General features: G+C 43.0%; 1 protein-coding gene across 1 annotated transcript in view; it reads left to right on the top strand.

Annotated features, from left to right (window-relative positions):
- LOC140410474 (CUB and sushi domain-containing protein 1-like) overlaps window positions 1–23,759 on the top strand; it is a 3,392,839-nt gene that overhangs the window by 2,996,868 nt on the left and 372,212 nt on the right. The window contains exons 38-41 of the mRNA XM_072498599.1: window positions 252–370; window positions 4,915–4,984; window positions 7,614–7,730; window positions 22,922–23,131. Coding sequence (XP_072354700.1) covers window positions 252–370; window positions 4,915–4,984; window positions 7,614–7,730; window positions 22,922–23,131 — 516 coding nt within the window. The remainder of the gene's footprint in view (window positions 1–251; window positions 371–4,914; window positions 4,985–7,613; window positions 7,731–22,921; window positions 23,132–23,759) is intronic.

Genomic DNA, 23,759 nt, shown 5'->3' with positions numbered 1-23,759 from the left:
TGTTATTATTATCAAATTCATGTTCGAAATGCATGAATTTAAGTTAGATCCCACAGATACATTTAGTTATTTTGCCAACATGTGGTCAGATACATAAACATACATTCATAAAAAATTGATTGACATGTTTGCCTGTTCCATAATTTTTTAATGCAATAGTAGATTAGGGGTTCTTCAAATGTTTAAATATGTTTAAAAGATTTAATATGACCTTTGTTTGCTTCCAATTGAATATGTGTTTCTCACTGCAGCTGTTGGCCTTACAACCTGCCCCGATCCAGTGGTTCCGAGCAATGGCGTAAAGATTGGAGACAGATACTTTGTGAACGATGTGGTGTCCTTTAGCTGTGAGCCTGGCTATGCTCTGCAGGTAAGTTCAAGGAGCCACTTTGTTGATGTACGGCTATGTATTACCATGAATCTTAGTTCTGCACTGTTGAAAAGGGTGCACATTCACATCAACTCTGTTTATCTGGTGTAACTACTTACTAGATTGGTGTGGGTGTAATTTCAACACAATTCTTATTGCAGTGTTGCACAGGTGTGCATAATTGTATTACACAAATTCTGTAATTTGCCACATGAATAATTATACTCAGGATATTCATTCGAATTGATGATTTTCCCAAAGAACCTAATTTGTAAACTTTGGATGTCATGGATTCTTCCTTTGTCAAAAGTAAGTTTTCTCCTCCCTTGTGACATCTGTTATATCATAATTGGAATACAGAAAATAAATGCAGTGCCCATGAATGTAGTTTCCAAGTGTGTTGCTTTAAATAATTTCTCTTACCCTAGTTCTGCCCCCAACACACAGTCATCGGGTGTGCCTTCTATCCCAGTAATGGGCTGCTCAAAAGGTACATTAAGCTCTGATCAAAAAGTCCTGCAGGACCTGGAATACATATAGACAGGCTTGAGAAATGTGACATTTTACTCATTTTCTTTCCTCTCTTTGAAACAGCTGCTTGATCTGACTCTGCAGGGATTCAGTCATCCAGTTCCTAACTAAAAATGACAAGAGTTGAGTCTAAAGGTTAACAGCTATGATTAGTGAACAATGGGTGTGCCTTTTGTTTGTCTTATTCTGGTCTCTATTGAATATGCTAGCCACATAATTGTCAGTTTGTGCAGCTCTCAAAGAAAGAACTTGTCTATTTTAGGTCCTTAAAAATATTATCATGCAGTATGTAAAAATGGAACATCATGTTCTCAGCAATGTCATTTTAACATAATGTACTTGCTGCCACATGCAACCTTAAACCATTTAAAATCATTTACAACCCACCATCTTGCATAAAGCTTCAAAGGAAGCATTTTTCGCAAAAGGCGAAAATGCTATTAACATCACATGGTTTTGTTTCATGATTAAATGTATTTAAAAAAAAGATTTTGAGGCTTTTCAAAAATTAAGGAACCAAACAGAAAAGTGTAATTTTTATCTTATAGAATGATCAACCATTTTGCTGCTTCTTTGTAGTGGATATCAAGTACATTTTTTTGGATGGTCATGATGTAGAGGTTCAGGAGTGTTGCCATATCATGGTTAATTGTGTATATTTGAGAAACTGGTTCCTTTGTTCCATTTGGTAGGATCTTTCCAGAATACCAGTCTAGCTATTTCATGCTATTCCATCTGGATGTTTCTCAAATGAGTCCAGTGCTCTGCTTTCGATCGTGTCTGACACCACCCATACACAAAACCGAACCCAGTCCCCAGAACCTCCAACTCCTGATTTTCTTTCTAAAAACAGTGAAATAAAGTCCCGTCTTGAAATCTGAGCTTTGCTAGATAGGGGCTTGGATATTCATCTGCAAGAGTTGAGAGAATACCAAGCTCCGCAGATGAAACTTTTATGAATGGTTGCCTAGTCATCAGATTTTCGGTCCTTGGGAAGTGGGCTAGATTCCAAGTTGGACAGGTGACCCTAGAAGTAGTGGGGAGAAGACAGAAAATGGAAACAGGCTGGGTGGAAGGCCTGCCAAAGGACACAAGCGTTGTGTCCACCCATCTACACTCCTCATGCACCATCCATATCATTTCATTCCCTGTACCCACCCCCCTAAGTCCATGCTGACATAGCTCTATGGCTCGCACACCCTCCATGCCAACCTTTGCTCTATACCCACCCCCATGGCCCTTTGGAGCTCTTTTGCAAACAGCACACCAAGACATGTCAACCCATGGCTCCCTTCCGCCACACCCTTTTCTCTTACACCTACCACACTGGTATCCACTATGAGCAGATCTCTGGACCCATGCAGAAATGAGATAAAACAAAGTTCACAAAAATAAAGTTCGAAAATAAAGGCCGACTGCGCTACTTTGAAAAAAGACATTCAGGAAAATAAACATTTACTACATTTGTATTATTTCACTGACATAAAGCCTTATTACACTAAACATTTAATTTAGGCACACAATTCCTTATAACAGCAAGTGTGGGAATTCATAGTTCCACTCCAAAGAGTCTGCAACCATTTATAGCAGTCAATCAAACTGAAATGGCAGGCACCATACTGTAATAATGGATGGCTGTGAAATCACTCTTGCAATACTAAACTAGTAATGGAAGCCCTCTGGATTATGGCAAAGACAGAGTGAAATAGCAAGCAATGATTTTTCTTTTAACACAAGATACATTGATTTCAAATATTTAAAGGGCAGGACTTTTAAATGCCTTGACATATCTCTTTGATAGGTGTTTTTGACAATTCCTCTTATCACCTTTGGCAGTTGATTTTGGCCGTTGAGCTGCAAAGTCAATGCACTTTCTCTGCACACTGGTGTCTATTTTAACAATTCGAAAGGATATCTGACCTCCTTCAAAGATCAACTTACCTCCTGCAGAAAGTGTCCCAGGACCAGATCCAAAGGGCAACCCTACCTCTTTCCAAAGAAATGCACAAAGTTCAGACCAGATCTTATCAGATCTACTCTGCACATTTTAGGTTTCAAACATCTGAGATTCGAAAATCTGACTTCAACAGAAAGAGCAGATAATTTAAATGGCCAGCTGCCTTCGCGAACCACGCACGCACAAAATGTAAATGACCCCCATTCCTGTCCCCACAAAAAGGAAAACTGCTGAGTTCAGGGGCTGAACTTACAATTTTCAGGAGCTTCCTCCAGGAATTCCAAGCTACAGTGTCTTGATTTTACATCTCGGGTGAAACGTACTGGCAGCCACTGGCAGTGGAAATGTCTGCATCCGGTGCATGTCCATCTGTTGATGGATGATGAAAATGACAAAGGAAGATTCATGAATGTGCTGTAATTACTGCTATTTTATTGCACTGTAATCTACTCTATTATGAGGGATTCCTAGGTTCAATATTTCAGTTCAATATTGCTTTACTCTTTTAAGACCAGCACAAATGGCTTTTCTTTTTGCTGCTGTGTAGAGTAATTCTGAATTGCACTGCTCGGGGGTGGTCCCTGCTGATGTATTAAAATATATTATTATTAAACAGTTTTACCTCATATGTGCCTTGCCATAAAGTTTTATGCAGCTTTGGTGCACTTATAACCTATAAATGAAAAATGACTTCAACCAAAGCAGGCCAGGGAAATTCTTTGAATATTTACTGGACTCGTGATAGAAAGAATGCTTGGCAGGCCCCCAGATGAAAAGGTGACATCCAAACTCCAGTAAAATTTTAATTCAATGCGCAGGTGTCCTTATTTACATTTTCATGGGCCCAAATGTCTGAACGTGGATGGGGAAATTAGTCTTGAAATCATTTTTTTCCCCCTTCCTCTCTCATCTGTGGGCAAGTGGAAAGTGATGGGAATATACCCACTCAAAAAATATCACAATGCATGCAATAGCTACTGGCCATTCACACATCGTATAGGGAATTCTATGTTGCATTATTTCTGTACTTCAGGCAGTTGTTACAAACTTGATTGGCAGGAAAATACCAGCAGATGCATCAAGCCTGTCTCCCTCATGATGGCTGGATCATCATGGCTAAACACTTCTTACTACTACCTCCAAAGAAATACAATCTCCTGGTAGAGAGTGAAAATAATAATGGAAAGAATATTGTGGAAGATTTCAGCCCAAACACACGCCAGTCCCCCCACCCCCAAGATCAAAACTATGAGACCTCGTGGACCATGTGTACCCAAAAAGACAATTAGCATTTTATATTATGCAATGTTTACTCCTGAACAAGTCCAGCTCCCTCTTGACATGTGGAGACTCCGTGCCAACCACAAAAGCTCACTATTCTGGGCAAAGAGGAATTGCCTAACATCCAGCTGATTCCTGCTATTTTATTGTTCCCTGGTACTCTGTTAAACTGGAATTATTTACCAATAGGGATCTATCAAGTCCCTGAGTTATTTTTATAAACCTCTGTCAAGTTATATTTAAGTCTGCACTGCTCTAAAGTAAATACACAATGTTCCTTATGTCTATCTATGTAGCTCAGGTTCTTTAAGCTCACCCATCACATGCAAGGTGGTGGCAAAATTGGGTACAATACTCCCAACGGAGTCGAACCAGTGACCTGCATAATGATAGAATGTTGTCCTTTGATTTACATTGAAATGGATCTATTAACACAACATTTTAGCTTCATCTACATTGTCATAGACCTTCTTTGCTCTCCCAATCCGTTTTATTATCGTTCCCTGCAAATGATGCATGTATTGTGTGTAGACCCTATCAATATGTATGACATTACAGCACAATTCTGGCATTAGATATTCAGATCTTAAAGGCTCATCATTTATCTATTAATCCTTTGGAGGCGAGCGATGTAGTCATGTTTATCAATCCTCCCTTTGGAATGAAGTAATAAAAATGAAAGTCAATATTAAAGGCATTCATTTGCCAGGGAATGTTTTTTGGCTTTTGATCAACTGCTAACTGGTATATGGTCGGATTTTTTTTTACTTCCTAGGGAAATGCCCATGTTTCCTGTATGCCTGGAACAGTTCGCCGTTGGAACTATCCACCTCCAATCTGCATCGGTAAGTGGGGGAAGATCCCTCTCAGTTGGGGAATTTTCTATCTTAGCGATAAAAGAAAAGGATTATGCTGCAATACTTGGTATATGACCTGCTGTTATAGCCAAGAGGTGCCACAGTCCATTGTAGCATTCCCACTCCCAGACCAACCAATCAAATAACTCTTGAACCTCATACCTAGCTGATATTGCTGGGCTTATTTTTTTTCTATTACTAACTGAACCAGTTTTAAAGTGCCATTTTTTTTGTTCTAAATAATCACATGCATTTGCATCCATTTTGGACTTCAGAAAACACAAAATTAGTATTCAAAAAAAATTGTCTCAGAAGGTGCTGTTTGATGGTCGCAAATTGAAAATTGCCAGGTGATTCACTCCTGGGCTGCTGTTGTAAGTTGACATTACAGAACCATGGCAAAACCTGATAGCAGGTTATCTGAGAGAGAAAACTGATGCATGCCCGACAGAGGCACTGCCACTTCCCTGGATGGTGCCTCAGCAATCCGAGTAATCTGCTGGCAGCCAGAATACCGGGTTGCTGTGAGTTACTGCATGTTCCTTCAAGCACTGGTATCCAGAGACAAGATGGTAATGGTCTGTGTCTGCGTAACAGTAAGCTGAGCTTGTATGACTTCAGTCATAAGCTTTTACCTCGGGGCCCAGATGTTCAGTGGCTTGTGTTGGCATCGAAAGGAGTTGAATCTTCAGTCACCAGGCACTGCATCACAGTTGGGTTTGCAAAGGTCCTTGTGGCGTTGGCCATCATTCCTACACAGGAAGGGATAGGGTCTAATCACTTCACAAAGTCTTGTGCCAAGTTGGCACCAGACATCTCTATGCTCTTTTGACATTGGCAGGCTGCCGAAAACAATCTGTAGCCAACCCACCAAGTTGTTCCATGTGCATACTGAGTAGCTGCCTTCTCCAGGTCACTCATATAAAAGTCCTCATTGCAATTCTCTGCACCAGAACTCATGCAACCTCATCCTCTGTCAAGTTGGTGCTTGAGCTCGCTGGCTGCAGGACACTTGAGTTTGGTATCTCACCACATGCAGATCCCACCTCCAAGCTGCCCTCCAGAGGACGAGCTCTGTCAGTGCTGGAGCTGGTAGCTGCAAGTTTGTGAGTGAGACACACTTTTTCTTCTTCATCGCTGTCTTTCATATTTTTCACTTCTTTGTTTTCCATCACTGCCTGGTCAGGTGGCAGCTCTTGGGTGTCTGTCTGAAATGGGAAAGGCACAAGGGTGAGTGTTTTGGTTAAAAAAAAGGGGGAAATGGCAGAGGTACATGCTTATTCCATCTGGACCTTGTAAAACATAAGAGATTGTGTGATGACAAGGAAGTGGGAGAAAGGAATCGTTATGAGCATATGGTTAACTTCATAGGTTTCAAACCTGTTGCTGACCACAGCCTCAGTCATTATTATTCTATAATGGTGAGCACTGTCTTCTCCATTGGAATAATAACATGCAGCCCCACCTTTCCCCACCAGTTATATGCTGCCACCTCCAGTTGTGCACCACATTGTCTGTCATAAAGACCAAAGCATACCAGTGAGTGGGTGCAATCTGTTGGATAATGTGGATGTCCTGATTGAATGACTGTCTTTGTGTGCAGGCTGTAAGATGTGGGTGAAGCTTGCAGCAGTTCTAATTGCATGCAGGAAAGGTGCAGCTCTGAATGTTAGTTATGAGTCATGATTGAAAGAGGTTGTTGGGAGTGTGGAGCAGTCCGCAGTCTGTGAGGCTAGTGCTGCAGTAAGTGGAACATGGTGTTTGAAGTTTAAGTTACTGATCGTGACCATTTATATGAGATCATTAAATTTCTTGTGGCATTACATCGATGTGTTTGGAGACAGTCTCCTGGCATCGCACACTGCAATAATCTAGTCCCAGTGCCTTGGTCTGCAAGGTCTCCTGGGTCCCTGTGGATAGATAGACCTTTTTCCTCCTGTCCATCTCCTCCTCCAGTGTCCAGCCTACTGTAGTGTTTCCCAATAATTCAGCCAGTGTTCAGTAGCGGGGGCTGTACTCACTATCTCTGGAGATCAGTAAGCAGCATTAGATTTGTGTGCCTGTCGGCATCCGAAGCAACCGACCTGGCTTAATTACACACTATGATTCCCAAGTCTATTTTGTGGCTTTGTCCAAGTTTGCAGTCTTAATAGAGGTCGTGTTTCTGTGAGTTAATTTCTAAGTTTCAATTCAAACAAGTGTAGAAAAGTGCAAAATTTAAAAGAAGGTCCATGGTCAGCAGGTTCACGTGCTGGCACGATGTACCACTGGTATATATACAGGATAGATTTGTTCCGAGTTGGTGAAATTACTGGTGTCTCTCAGATGGTTAAGGTGCAACCTGTTTATGGTAATAGGTTAAAGCTTACAATGGAACCTTTCTTTCGTGCAGTCTCTGAGTGTTAAAGGTGCCTGAAAAATGAAAGTTGTAACTGAGCCCAAATTACATCTTGAACTTTGACAATGATGCAACTTTCAATTTCACATTTTTTACACTTTGAATTTTTTCAGTGAAAAACCTAAGCAGTCATGATAATTAGGGGGGGAGATAATTTATGTAAGGGCAGCACATCGGCCATGGAATAAATTATTAACATGCATTTTTCTTGTTAATCAGCGAGATGTGGAGGGACATTGACTGACATGAACAATATCATCCTGAGTCCTGGGTTTCCTGGAAATTATCCAAGCAACTTGGATTGTTCATGGAAGATTTTATTACCCATTGGCTATGGTAAGGAAACTAAAATGAATGTGTTGGTGTATTCAATGGTTATACAGCATTTGTGAATGCCGGTTGCATCTTTGAAAGTCAGTTTGGAATGAAGACATTATGTTGGGGTACTGTCCTTCTTTGACCCATCAACGATAACAGATTTCTTCAGTACATTTCTAAAGCTTTATTCATTTATCAGCATCTTTATTTCATGCAGTTACTTTATGAACAGTAATAGGCACTAATCCATGAGTGCACTCTGCTGCATCTATTTTTAATAAGTGTAATGTCTGTAGCATCTTGATTTCTACAAAGGGACAAGACAGATTTGCAGGAACCTGGGAGCAAGTGATGGACTCTGCCTGGTCAGGGAACCACCAGTCTTAATGACACGATGCACCTGGTGAGACTCTTGGCAACTTTGGCCTCCTCATTAGAAAGTGGCAGTGACTATTGGGTGACAGAACTCATGGTAATAGTTGATAGGAGGATGGAGAGGAAACCACACTTCAGGATGTGGGTAAGGGTCTGGCCATATTTGTGGAATGGTATAGGGAGAAAGACTCTTCACAATCAGGGCGTAGAGGGTGAATGGGGAATGTTGTGATCAGGAGAGATGGGTGGGGTGAAAGCGTCTGATTTTCGAGGGAAGGGGTGGATGGCAGGGAAAATGCTGGCCACGATTGGGGGGGGGGGGAGAAGGGGTGGGCTGTCGCACATGGGAGGAGCCCTCCTGACCCTCAAGGAAAACTAAACTCAAAACATTTAAATATCAGCCCTGGATCCAACTTGGAACAGGTTCGCCACATGGAAAGTGCATCATTGACCACTCTACCTGCCCCACCCAAGCTCAAGCTTTCACCTAAAATTGTAGAGGGGATTCTTATTATATGATGGGACCTATTTAAAAGAGCTGGGAAAGGAGAGCGGATCTAGGCGATAAAAGAGCGTAAGGAAGAGCGAGACAGAAAGCAGAGCCGGGAGGAGAAGTGTGAGAAAGAGTGAAAATGCGAGGAGAGCCAAGGAGAAAATGGCACGAGAAAGAGTGAGACTGAGAGCGGAGCTAGGGGAGCAAAAACTGCAAGAAAGAGCAAGACTGAGAGTGGAGCCAGGAGATAAAAGAGCGTGAGAAAGGGCGAGACTGTGAGCATAGCCAGAGTACCAAAGAGCATGAGAAAGAGCGAGACTGGAAGTGGAGCGAGGAGGGTAAAAGAGTGCAAGAAAGAGTGAGACAGAGTGGAACCGGGAGGAAAAAGAGCGAAAGAAAGCGCGGACACTGAGACTGGAGCAAGAAGGTTAAAGAGCAGGAGAAATTGCAAGACTGAGAGCGGAGGCAAAGATAAATGATTGCAAGAAATGAATGAGATGAAGAGTGGAGCAGGGTAATAAAAGAGGGAGATTTAGAGCACAGTCAGGGAACTAAAAAGGTGTGAGAGAAAGCGAGACTGAGAGCAGAGCTGGGAGATAAAGAGAGCAAGAAAGAATAGGACTGAGAGCGGAGCCTGGAGATAACAGAGTATGTGAAAAAGTGAGACTGAGACAAGAGCTAAAAGAGAATGAGAAAGAGCGAGAGTGAGAAAGAGCGAGAGTGAGAAAGAGTGAGAGTGAGCAAGAGCGAGAGTGAGAAAGAGTGAGAGTGAGAAAGAGCGAGACTGAGAACAGAGCCAAGAGATAAAAGAGTGCGAGGAAAAGCGAGACTGAGAGTGGAGCTGGGAGGTAAAAGAGTGCGAGAAAGAGCAAGCCAGAGAGCAGAGCTGGGTGATAAAAGTGTGCAAGAAAGAACGAGACAGAGCGCAGACTGAGAGTGCTGGGAGTTAAAAGAGCGTGAGAAGGATTGAGACAGAGCTGAGCTGGGAGATAAAAGAGCAGGAGAAAGAGCGAGAATGAGAGCTGATCTGGGAGATAAAAGCACGCAAAAGGGCGAGACTGAGAGCAGAACTGGGAGATAAAACAGCGTGAGAAAGAATGAGACTGAGTGTGGAGCTGGGAGATAAAAGAGTGTGAGAAAGAGCAAGACTGAGAGCGGAGCTGGGAGATAAAAGAGAATGTGAAGGAGCAAGACTGAGAGCGGAGCTGAGAGAAAAAAGAGCATCAGAAGGAGCAAGACTGAGAGCGGAGCTGGGTGATGACAGAGCATGAGAAGGAGCAAGACGGAGAGCGGAACTTGGTGATAAAAGAGCATGAGACATAGCGGCGCTGAGAGCGGAGCTGGGTGATAAAAGAGCCCAAGAAAGAGCGGCACTGAGAGTGCTACCCGGAGATAAAAGAGCGTGAGAAAAAGTGAAACTAAGAAAGGAGCCGGGAGATGAAAGAGAATGAGAAAGAGCAGACTGCAAACAGAGCCGGGGTGCAAAGAGCATGAAAAAGGGTGAGACTACGAGCTGAACTGGGGAGATAAAAGAGCGCAAGAAAGAGCAAGACGGAGAGTGGAGCCAGGAGATAAAAGAGAATGAGAAAAGCAAGGCTGAGCGTGGAGCCGGGGGATAAAAGCGCATGAGAAAGAGGAAGACTAAAAATGTTGCCGGGTAGATAAAATACCTTGAAAAAGATTGACACTGAGATCGGAGCCAGGAGGATAAAAGAGCCTGAAAAAGAGCAAGACTGAGAGTGGAGTACTATATTCGGAGCTGGAGAAGCAGCTGGGGACACTGTGCACCTTCTGTGAGGTGCAGAATATCATGGATAGCATGTATAGAGAGGTGTTTACACAGCAGGCTCAGACTCCACGAACAATAAGGGAATGGGTGACCACCAGGCAGCGCAAGAGGATTAGACAGGCAGTGCAGGAATCTCCTGTAGCCTCTCCCCTGTAAAACAGTTCTACCACTCTTAATACTGTTGGTGGGTCGGGGGGGGGTGGAATGGCCTCTTAGGGGAAAGCAGCAACAGCCAAATTCATGACACCATGGTTGGCTCTGCTGCGCAGGGGAGGAGTTAAAATGTGGGAATGCATTAGTTAGAGGAGATTCAATTGCAAGGGGAATAGATAGGCGTTTCTGTGGCTGCAAATGAGACTCCAGGATGGTGTGTTGCCTACCTGGTGCTAGATTCAAGGATGTCTCAAGAGTAGCTACAGGACATTCTGGAGGGGGAGGGGGAGAAGCCAGTGGTTGTGGTACACATTGGTGCAAATGTCATAAGTTAAAATAAAAGATGAGTCTGAAAAGCAGAATACAGGGAGTTAGGAAGTAGGACTTCAAAGGTAGTAATCTCAGGACTACTACCAGGGCCACGTGCTAGTCAGAGCAGATATATTGGATGAATACATGGCTGACGGGATGGTGCAAGGGGGAGAGTTTCAGATTCCTGAAAATTAGGACCGGTTCAGGGGGAGGTGGGACCATTACAAACTGGATGGGTTACACCTGGGCAGGACCAGGATTGATGTCCTCAGGGGAATAGTTAATAGAGTGGTTGGGGAGGGTTTAAACTAAAATGGGAAGGGGATGGGAACCTATGCAAGGAGTCTGAGGAGGGGGATCACGGACAAAAACAAAATACAGAAAGGAGAATAAGAAAAGTGATAGGCAGAGAAATAAAGGGCCAGGATCAAATAAGGCTACCGTGAATAATAATGTAAAGGGACAAGGAATGTTAAAAAGACAAGTCTCAAGGCTTTGTGCCTTAATGTGAGGAGAATTTGCAATAAAGTGGATGAGTTAATTGTGCAAAAAGATGCAAACGGGTAAGATACAGTCGGGATTACCGAGACATGGCTGCAGGCTGATCAAAGATGTGAATTGAACATCCAGAGTACTCCGTATTTAGGAAGGACAAACAAAAAGGAGAAGGTGGTGGGGTTGCATTACGGGTTAAAGAGGGAATTAAGACCCACAAATGTGCGAGGGACATCCTCAGCGTGCCGGCCCCGACACAACATGGTGTGAGGGTTCAGGAGCCGGCCGCGTAATAAAATAGGGCCGGGGCTGGAGAGGCCAGCCCGCCGATCGGTGGGTCCCGGTCATGGGCCAGACCCCATTCGGAGGCCCCCCCCCCAGTGAAGGAGCGCTTTTCCCCGCCCCACAGGCCGCCCCCCAACCCTACGCACAGAGTTCCCGCCGGCTGCGAGCAGGTGTGAACGGCGGCGGTGGGACTCTGCCGTTTCCACACGGCCGCTCAGCCCATCAAGGCCGGAGAATCGGCGGCCCGACCCCGGACAGCGGCCCGTGACCGGCGCCGCACCAAACGCGCGGAAGGATAACTTTGATGTTGTGGAATCTGTATTGCTAGAATTCAGAAACACCAAAGAGCAAAAGCATTAGTGGGCATTGTATATAGAACCCCAAACTGTCGTGATCATGTTGGCATTAAACAGGAAATTAGAGACAGATGTGTAAAGGAACATCTGGGTGTCTTTGATCGACATGTAGATTTGTCGAATCAAATTAGTAACAATACCGGAGAGGAGGAATTCCTACAGTGTATACGGAATGTTTTCTGGACCAATACATTGAGGAACCAACCAGGGAACAGGCCACCCTTGTCTGGGAATTGTGTAATATGAACAGAATCATTGGCTATCTAGTTGTGCGAGACCCCTTGGGAATGAGTGACCATAATATGAAAGAATTCTTCGTCAAGATGGAGCACTGTTGACTAGAAAAGTGAAAATGGGCAGTGGGAGCGAGTGAGAAGATTCTCCGGACTAGATTCACACGTCGATCAGGGGAAAAGCCGCCGATACAGAAAGGTTAAAAACTCAAAATACATCTCTGAGTAAGTCAGAACAAAGATTTCAAAAACTTGCTCACCATTCGAGGTAAGTAGACTCTAAGCCCCAGGGATCGCTCATAAGGTGAAGTGAAATGGGCTGGGGGAATGGGGATTCAAAAGCCACCACTCAAATTAAACAAATGATAGACTAGGCAAAAATAAAAACATTTTATTTTGGATTACAGATTAGGAGACCTCTTGTTTCATACATATAAAAAAATGGAAGGGAGGAAGGTTGAAAAAAGTACAGACCACTATCCAAAATGGCAGGCAAAGGTGATGCCATGGATGAATTTGATGAAGACTAAGATTTGGAACTCATATGAAGAGAGATTTCAACATTATGTCACAGCTAATCAAATACCAGAGGACCTAAACTTTGCAACATTTCTCAGTTCAGTAGGATTTACAACTTTTGCAGTCGCATAAAACATAATCCACCAGAAAAGCTGGGAAATAAATTCTACAATGAATTGCTGAATATTCTAGAAGGGCATTTCTTACCAAAGCCACTCATAATTGCAGAAAGATTTTGGTTCCATCGCCATAGTCAGGAAGAAGGTGAGTGCCTCTTAGAATTCATGGCAATCTAAAAAGGTGGCAATTCGTGCCGATCTCGAGAAGTTTAGCAAAATACTGCAAATTTGGTGCAACACTAGATGACACCCTTCATGATAGGTTGGTATGTGCACTCTGCAACCAAGCTATTTAGAGAAAGCTGCTTACTGAAAGTGCTGAATCTTAAATCAGCAGTAGAAATTGCCACATGTATGGAGCTGAGAGCAAAAGAAGCTTCCCCAAAAGGAGCTGGAGCAAAGATCCACAAAACCATGTATGCAAGAGTACAACCAAGCCATTGATGTGCATAAGTTTGTCACAGTGGGGGAATGCTGGACAGAAAATAAGCACACGAACTAGGGCAAATATGGCCGTATTACCAAAGCATGTTGGATACGGAAATCTTCACCAACACAAGAGGCGTAAGAAAAAGAAAACATCTACGTTGAGTCTACAAGATGACAGATGGAGTTCAAGACCCCTTAGGAGCAATGTACCTGAACATGCCGCGCCGTATGGGAGAATTGCCGTTCGCTCCATTTTTTCCCACGGCGCCGGTCTGCCGCCAGCAGGAGATTCTCCGAGGAGCGGAGAATCGGCGCCATTTGCGCCAGCGCATTTGGTGCGGCGTCGCTCGCGGGCCGCTGTCCGGGGCCGGGCCGCCGATTCTACGGCCGTGATGGGCTGAGTGGCCGTGTGGAAACGTCAGAGTCCCACCGCTGCCATTCACCCCTGCTCTCAGCCGGCGGGAACTCTGCGTATAGGGTTGGGGGGGGGGGGGGCTGTGATGTGGGGAAAAGCACTCCTTCACTGGGGGGGCTTCCGATGGGGTCTGGCCCACGATCGGGGTCCACCGATCGGTGGGCTGGCCTCTCCAGCCCCAGCCCTATTTTATTACGTGGCCGGCCCCTGAACTCCCAGGCCATGTTGCGTTGGGGCCGGCACGCTGAGGAAGGCCCCCCGCAACTGCGTATGCGCGGGTTGGCGCGGCGCCCATTTGGTGCCACGAAGGGAGGCTGGAGCCACATGAACCGCTCCAGCGCTGTGCTGGCCCCCTGTGGGGGACAGAATCGCTACTGCCCGTGCCCGCGACGGCGTTCATGACGGCGCGAACACTTGGAATCTCCATTTAGGAGAATCGAGCCCTAGATGTCTCGTCAGTACAAGGTGATCAACAACATTTCTAGGTATTCGCAAATCTTAATGGTAACCAAGTCACAATGGAAGTGGGCACAGGAGTGGCTGTATGCTTGCATAATAAGATCCTTAACCAACCAATGAGGGGTATCCTGATGTGGTGAGGATGAAAGAATTGCCATGCAGTTATTTTTGTGGCCAGGATTAGATGTTCAAATGAAATAAGCTATGGCAATGTCAGTCCAGTGAAAACTAAGAAACACTATTCTGCTGCAACCTTTACAACTGTGGGAATGGCCAAAACAGCCATGGCAGAAAATACACATGGACTACGTTGGTGAAACATTGTTGTGGTCAATTCCAGTCCCACGTGCCCGAAGTCGCAGCGCAAGTTTTTTTTTGATTCATTCAAGGGATGTGGGCATCGCTGGCTGGGCCAACATTTCTTGTCCAGCTCTGAGAGTATTTATGAGCCAACCACATTGCTGTGGGTCTGGAGTCACATGTAGGCCAGACCAAGTAGGAATAACAGATTTCTTTCCCTAAAGGACAATAATGAATCAGATGGGATTTTACGACAATCGACAATGGTTTCAAGGTCATCATTAATCTTTTATTAAATTCAAATTCCCCCATCTGCCCAGGCGGGATTCGAATCCAGGTCCCCACAGCATTATGCTGGATCTCTGAATTACTGGTCCAGTGACAATTCCAGTATGCCACTGCCACACCCCCAGTAGGGAATTAACCAATAATTAATTTTAAAATTCCCCACATTTTTGGCACTTGGCTGCCCAATACAGTCACCAGGTTTATCGGTAGAAACACAATTACTGTTTATTTATAGCAAGGATAATGATGAAATTATGTAGTAAATGCAACTCAATAACAGCAATCTAACCTACTTACCCCCTTTCACTGTCCCACCCCCTATCCACAGACAACACAGAGGGGGGAGGAAAGGGGTGAAAACAATAATGGCAAAGGCCAAAAGAAGGCTTTTGCTTCAATTGGTGGTCTGAAGCATGCTTTCTTCACAGTATGCTTGTGGATTAAAGTCCCTGGTCGACAGCCTGCAATGATATTTCTTGCAGTAGCAATATTACTCTCAGTTTCACCTGGAGAGGCCCCTTGCTTCACATCGAACTTTGCTTCCAGGCCTTTGTCTTTTCTGGTGAAAGAATTGGTCAATTCACTACAGCCTTTTTTTGCAGTGAGAGTTTATTCTCACAATGGTCTTCTTGGTGAGAATTAGTTGGATATTTCTGGAGAGAGTTATCAGATGCTGAGCCTGTCCTGCACAGATTGGAATGGTTCTCCTGTAACTCAATTCATCTAGGTTTTCTGTCAGGTTAGAAACACAATCTATCGAGAGAAAAGGGGAGTGTAAAGAGAGTGAATATTCTCTCTTACCTGCCAAAACGAAACTGAAAGCTCCGTAGAACTGAACCATTTCAGTGGGATCAGATCCAATCACCGCCTGTTACCAGGATGAGCACCGCCTTTTGAGCCAGTTCATTGGCGACCAGCCACATCATTCAAACTGAGTAATCACTGAGGGCAGCCAAACTCCAATCACCAGTTGAAAATAGCACAGCTGGTTCGATCCTTCTCGAAATTAAAGGTACCGGCCATGGCTCCCTTCTGCTTAAATGAAAATGGGAGGCTGCCTTAAAGATACATGTCCATAAAACATCCATGGATCAAAATTTAACAACAAAAATACAAGAAAGTGGAAATAAGGGAATAAACCGGAACAAACAGGATGGACCCTTACAACATGTCCCTCGTAATTGTAGATCCACGCTGGCAGAACAAATTATTGAAAAGTTGGATGAAATATTTGCCAGACTTGGTAGACTAGATCATAAGTGACAATGGTACTTCGTTCACTTGCAAGGAGTTCTTAGATGACTTAAAAGGAAATGGTATACAGGACATCAAGATGGCAATCCTCCCACAAATGGATTGGCCAAGCAATTTGCATAGTCCTTTAAACACTCAATCAAGGCATCAAAAGACCAGAGTACATTGTCAAGCAAGATGTGTGAATAACTTCTTGATGTCATACCGAAACACCGCACACGCAATGACACAAGAGTTCACCAGCAATGCTGCTTTTCAAAAGGAAGTAAAGGACAGCGTTTGGCCCATTGATACCAGCTGACAACTCAGAGATTGCCAAACATCAATCTCTCTCAAGTGAATCTGAGCAGAGTTACATGATATTAAAATGTTAACATCCTCCATTGGTTACAGTTTAAACAGAATAATATTAAGTTAGGTTAATCGATTAATATGCTTTGATTATATGTAAAATAAACTAAAACTAATCAATAAGCATCAGTTTCCCTGCAACCTGGATAGATTGGAGTAGCTTGGGTTGCTCTCTGTAAACAAAAAATGGTTGAGAAGAAGACATTTGATAGAGTTGTTCAGAATTATGCGGCATCGAGACAGAGTAGATAAAGAGAGACTGCTTGAATTGAATTTGATTTATTGTCACGTGTACCGAGGTACAAAGTTCAGACAGATCATTCCATTCATGAAAAAACATATGACATACATTGGCTTCCATTTGCTTTCATTGACAGAAGGGCCAAGAAACAGAGGACAGGGATGACAGGTAATTGTCAAAAGAAGCAATGCCATAATGGTGAATTTATTTTTATACAAGTGGTGAGAATTTCAAATATATTGTCTGAGGGTGTGGTGCAGACGGGGTCAGCCACAGCTGTCAAAAGTGTTACGATTTCAGTCAAGACCAGAAACTTGGTTTCAATTCAAAATCCCAGTTATTCATTAAGAGAATTAAGTCATAAGATTCCATGGCTTAAAACAGAAGAAATTTTACTGTCAAACAAAGCACACACTAAATATAATCTTAGATACTCTCCTATACTCTTTAAAAACCCCAAATCAACATCGGTTATAGAAAAATTAACAGGCAAATTGTGGTTTATTATAAACTAGAAATTACACATTAAATGACTGATACAACGAAGAGAGATCCTACAAATTAACCCAGTAGTCGGTTCAGCATTGAGGTAATCAAATTCAGCTCCTATCCTTCTCTGAGGTAGCCTGATCTCCAACTGACAGAAACTCACAACCAAACCGGGTTCCACAGGCACAATCCACACCAAAAATAGTGCACATCTGCAGCACCTCATCAACACTTTCTCCCCGTGTCTGTGTGGGTTTCCTCCGGGTGCTCCAGTTTCCTCCCACAATTCCCGAAAGATGTGCTGGTTAGGTGAATTGGACATTCTGAATTCTCTCTCTGTGCACCCGAACTTCATTGCAGTGTTAATGTAAGCCTACTTGTAACAATAATAAGGATTATTATTATTATACATGGTCTGGATGCAGGAGAGACACCAAAAATAGCACACATCTACAGCACCTCCCCAACATAGTCTGGATGCAGTGGACCCACAAATGTCATCCTCCAGTAATAGAAACAGTTGCAGAAAGTTATTCTGTGATTCTGGATCTTGCCTCTCTTCTTAAGCTTGCCTGCATTGCACCGCTGGATTCACCAACTTGCACTGAGCACTGATGTCGCTGACTCCTTTTAAATGATTCCCACCTCAAGTTTTTATTTCCAGTGTCAGTTTCAGTTTGTCACCGTAAAGTCAATTTCCCTTTTTAAGATTCCTTTTCAGTTTCATTTTACCAGTCAGGGTCTGTCTCTAAAAGTTCAAATTTTGAAACCATGGATTCCATCACAGACTGGAATTGGATGGTAATTGTATACCAATTGTGTTTAATTATATGCAGGTGAAGGGCATCAATTGGTATTTTGCTTGAGCATATATAAAGAGAAACTTACTGAAAGTGCGGAATGATTGAGTTAGGAAGTGTATGCTTGTAATGTGCTGTTTTGTAAGCAAACATAACACTGAGTAAAGATTGGCTCCAGTATCATAATTTGCCAATTGACTGTCAAGAATAGAATATTGGATTAACACCTGATATAACAAGTCCTGCAAACACAAGCATGGATTAACAGTATAAGACAGTCAATCAAATACAAGTATTAGGCTGTATATCTATTCCTTCTGAGGAACATTGAGTTATTCATACAATTTGAAAACACTGTGTTATAAATGTTTCATGAATATGTTCTCTAAAAGGTGATTACATAGCGTACATTTAAAACTCAATCCCATAATGTGCACTGAGCATACATTATGCATCTAAATACAAATGTTAACAAAAAAATGAATGCTGTAGAGCTGAAAAGAGTGTAATTGCTCTGGCATGGCTCAGACAACCTCTGCAATGTTGCCAGCATATTAGTTTTGCTTTGCGAGAAGATATACTCCGACTCCAGCATTTTTTAGAATAGTATGAAGTCTGCCTTTAAACTTAAAGCGAGTGCCACCTCTTTCAAAATCCCAGTATTCTCAAGAAGCACATTCTCAATCCCCTCTGAACAGTATTCATTTCTCACTGGCCACACCAGGGAGGTGAATTGTGCTTATTCTCCGCATTGAAGATTACCAGTGGCCCCTCTGCTCCAACTCAAACTTGACATCAATTACTGCCAAAATTGAGCGACTCCCATGGGGAAAATGGCACTGTTGCTGCAGAAGGGAAAGAGCTGTCTTCCAGAAAATGCACCATTTATCACAGCAAGTCGGTACCTTTGTAAAACAAAAATGAAGCGTAACATCGACAAACTGCTTTTTTTACACTGAATAACGAAAAGCTTTATACAAATAAGTCATAAGTGTTTCACTGCTGGAAAAATGAATGGAGGCCATTGGAAGCCGTTCATAGAAGTTAAACTAAATTCTTGGGATGAAGGAATTGCCCTATGAGGAATGGATGAGCCATTTGGGCCTCTACTCACTGGAGTTTAGAACACAGGGAGGTGATCTATTGACACGTAAGATTCTCAGGGGCTTGACAGGCTGAGAGGAAGCTTCCCCTCATGAGGAAACCTAGAACTAGGGGGCATTGTTTAAAAATTGTCCCCTTTGAGACTGAGATGGGAAATATATTTTTTCAGTCTCGTGAATCTTCTACAAGAGAGCAATAGAGCCGGGATCATTGAACATATTCAAGGTTGAATTAGACAGATTTTTGATTGACAAGGGGGTCAAAGGTTGTGGGGGACAGGCAGGGAAATGGTTTTAAAATCGCAATCAGATCAGCCAGGACCTTAATAAATAACCGGCCAGAACTAAATGATACTATTCACTTCAACACCTTGTAAAATGTTGACATGGAACATACATACAGTGCAGAAGGAGGCCATTCGGCCCATCGAGTCTGCACCAACCCACTTAAGCCCTCACTTTCACCCTACCCCCGTAACCCAATAACCCCTCCTAACCTTTTTTGGACACTAAGGGCAATTTAGCATGGCCAATCCACCTAACCTGCACGTCTTTGGACTGTGGGAGGAAACCGGAGCACCCAGAGGAAACCCACGCAGGCACGGGAAGAACGTGCAGACTCCACACAGACAGTGACCCAGCGGGGAATCAAACCTGGGACTCTGATGCTGTGAAGCCACAGTGCTTTCCACTTGTGCTACCATGCTGCCCGTTAAGGAGGTAGATGTGAAAGAACCTGCGACATTAGGTACAAAGTGTTATGGCACGCTATTTGATGGACATCAGTGTTTCCTATGCTGTAAGGTGAGTAAAAACGTTTTTCTTTTGTCAATTAAATGGAGTTGTTTGTAGAGATATGAAGAAAATTAACAGTCCAGAGATTTTCATTATTTGTGGATTGGGGAAATTTATTGAGGATTTTCTCGCATGAGATTAAATGAATAAGGTAACAATGAAGTCCAACATGGGATGAATTCTGGATAGTTTGTGAAAGCAGCAGGCTTGCTGGTCGTGGGCTATTTCTTTCATTTTGTAGTGGCAGAATAGTTAAAATCTTTGGTGTACAATCCCGGAGATATCTGGAACCCAGGATTACAATGTGCATCCGTCTGCCACATTCTTTAGTGATGGCTTTCTGGGCGAGCTGCTAATTAAATTATAGAAACGCACACTATTAAACCACAGAAATAGAGCCTTCAAGGCGAAGTGCAATAGATTGTTCGTCCTGAGGCACCTGATCTCAGGAAGAGGCTAAGGAGGATAAAGAATGGGTGTCAGAGGTAATGTTGCGGGTAAAAAAATTGACTCTGACAAATCACAGGAGATTAGATAGCTGCATAAAAGTACCTTCCTTGATTTACTGTATCCTGCAGGCTAAAACAGTTTATGTAGAGACAAGCATCCATGTGAAGAAATGATGCAGTATAATTAGATGTAGATAAGAGTGCTTTGTTATATTTGGCAAATAATGTGTGATTGTTTTTGCTCCATTTCCAGCTCAGTAATAATTTTTTTCTCATTCAGAGCCGTGTGCCAAGTCATGGAAAGGAATACTTAGCAGTATCAGTTAACCTAAATTAGCTTCTGACTGAACTTTTTTTTTCCGACTGAATAGAACATTAATTAAACTGGACACCTGCATCACACACCATGTGTTGGCTTAATCCTCCAGTTAATTTGCTGCATGAAATGTGCCATGGGCAGGATTGCAATGATGTCAAGCATTTGGAGATAATGTGGTGAACCAATCTAATCTTGAGCTATTATCATGTCCTATCACATGATGGAGTGGTAGGCAAAACACTGCTCGCATATACAGGGTGAAATGTAATGCCCTGTCTTTCCCCACTCATGAATGGGCTGGGGGGCAGGAGGAGGTTAAAATGGGGCAGGAAGGTGCAGGGTGGAGAACCTCTCACATTCCTGACTCCCTCCAATTAGGTTCAGGGAAGGCCAGGCTTGAAGACCAATTGAGGTCCTTAAGTGGTCAATTAAGGGCCATTTGAGGGCTCATCAATGAATTTATCACTGATCTCTTGAATTCTTAATAATTTAGTAAAATCTCACACATTGGAAAGAGCATGGGCTGGATTCTCCACCCCGTCATGCCACATTTCTGTTTCAGCACGCCAGCGGGATGCTCTGTTATGCCAGCCGGCTAATGGGGTTTCTCCTTGGGGGACAGTCCAATGCTGTCTGGAATGCCCAGGCTGTCAGCAAAATGGAGCATCCTGCTGACGGAGAATCCGGCCCCATTTTCTTCATTCTGGTGCTGAACCCATGAGCTTACAAAATCTAAATTTAGTTCCCCAGTTTAAAATTGGTTAACTCAATTATTTCTAGATTCTTAGAAGTTCACAGTGATGCTTGCTAGGGCGAGCATGTTGTAGATGTTGGATGAACAGGGGAAGAGAGATGAAAGAAAACAGAGACCAGAAAAGCATGCATCCTCTTAGCCTTCATCCGAGGTGAGTGAGGCAGAGACTGCCTTGTACACGAGAGTGCAGCTCCTGAGCCTCACCAGGTGGCTAATACAGAGCTGAACACCAAGACATAAGTCATCATCTCAGGAGGCAAAAGTCATGGAGTTCAGTGAAGCTGAATTGCTTGGTGACACTTTGCTGACATGGAAGAAAGACCGACCGAAGCTAGCCAATGCTAGTAGAATTCTCCCTCGAGGAGGTCTGCACCTTCAGGAGAGAGGGGAGCAGAATGGATCAAGGAGCAATAATAGCTGACCATGCGTCACAAAATGAGGATGATTTTGCCACAGGGTTTTGTCACTTGCTTGTTCAGATTTTGTTGACGTTTACATGACTCAGCCAAGACGTCAACAGGCTGGCGCAGTCCGAGAACAATTTCAGACCAGTACAAGCCACAAACTTGTATATTAGTTTGCCCATGGTGTACAACTTAAACCTAAAATTGCAAACGGAGAATTTTCAGAAAAAGTAATATGTATTTATTTTCTGATAGCCCACAGTGTAATTTAGGGCCTATCTTTATAAAGATGTTGGGTGGGATTCCCGTCCTGCCGCACCCGTTTTCCGGTACTGCACGCCCCACTGGCAGTGGGATCCTCTGTCCCGGCAGCCGGCCAATGGGGTTTCCCCCATTGGGCGTGAATGCACTGCCGGCGAAGCAGAGGATCTCGCTTACGGAGAATCCAGCCCGTTCTATTCTGTCCATGTTTTTAGTTGCTAAGTTAAGATGTGGGTCAGCATATGCATGAAAGTTTTGGTTTGAGGAATTTGAAGGACCTTGTTAATTTTGTACGTAAATAAATGGCATGATCAGCTGTTGTACTGGAGCAAAACATTTCCTCCATATCCTAACTCAGAGGAGTTGGCAGGCTGGCTCATGGCTTACATTTTGTATATGTATTTATAGTACAGTGAGCAGAAATAAAGCACTCCACGGATATCCAGTTAGAAACCTGTCTATTCTTTTAGCTGGAAGTGCTAAATGTATCATATGAATAACAGGTATTATATGCTTTTAAGTAATTTTAAATGTTCAAGGTGAATTGTGAGAAGTTGAACCAGCACTACAAAAGAAATTTTTTTTCAGCCAGTCCAAGTCCACTAATCAACCTTCTCTGACCAATATTGTGGAATGTTTCTGAACACTTTACATTCGACTTGATGCCATTGTTCTCAACTACTCAAATTTTGGTCGTCTGACCAGTTGATTTTTCATATTTTGTATAACAATTGCGAAGTTTCCCCTTTAATATTCATGGTATGGGGGAACTGTACCTGCATAAAAGTGCATAGTGCAGATACTTTGAAACGTACATACCATGTAATCATTCAGTACTACAGTTCGATTTACAAAAAGTGTGTTTGTTATGTGCGAGTTGAGAGGAGTAATATCGATAGTTGTTTGCACACTTTTTCTTTAGTTCTTTATCATGTCTTTTGTAGTTAAAAGGTGTTTTCATCAATACAGGTGCAGTCATTCAGTTCCTGAATTTTTCGACTGAAGCCAATCATGATTTCTTGGAGATTCGAAATGGGCCGCATTACACAAGCTCTTTAATTGGACGGTTCAGTGGGGTAGATCTCCCACCTGTGCTGCTCAGTACCACACATGATACCATCATTCACTTCTACAGTGATCACTCCGAGAACAAGCAGGGATTCAAACTTAACTACCAAGGTAAGAGAAGCGATAAACACATTCTGATCAGAATGGTGGAACCTGCTAGTCCATGATCTGCACTCACTGAAACATATTTCAAAAGTAGCCCAAGCAGAGCCTATGCAGTCTGAAGATTTCATTTTTGCTTTAGCCTAATAGGAATTTGAAACAAACTCCTAGCAGAGACTCCTCACATTGCGTTTTTATGGCTGTGTCCCAAATGGTTGACTAATATTCCAAAATAGTTTTCAACTGAAAGAAGGCGGCATGAGTGGAAAGCCACCTTTCCAATTTATAGATTCCTGGTGGGATATTTAAGGAGAGTGGCTTATGTGGTTTTTGTTTTAATTAAAACCACAGCTGGATAAATATAAAGAATACAATTGAAAGTTGTGAAAAATTAGTAAGCCGTGGGCAGACAGGAGAAGAAATGTTAAGTGTTTAAAATAATATTAAGAAGAAACTGTCCTGAAATTATGCATTTGTCTGAATCCCTCCCTTCTTATTTGAAGACTCACATTAACATTAGTCAAAAGTACTTTGGCTCTGAAATTAGTGTTTTATTGTGTAATGTGTGAACAATAAGAATGGCACATGTTCTGATAGGTTTGTGCCTGTCCTTTTTGCTTTATAAGCATTAAAACAG

Source organism: Scyliorhinus torazame, chromosome 4 (assembly GCF_047496885.1).
Source record: "Scyliorhinus torazame isolate Kashiwa2021f chromosome 4, sScyTor2.1, whole genome shotgun sequence".
Taxonomy (NCBI): Eukaryota; Metazoa; Chordata; class Chondrichthyes; order Carcharhiniformes; family Scyliorhinidae; genus Scyliorhinus; species Scyliorhinus torazame.
The sequence above is the reverse complement of the archived record's forward strand: the minus strand, read 5'-3'. Positions and strand labels throughout refer to the sequence as shown.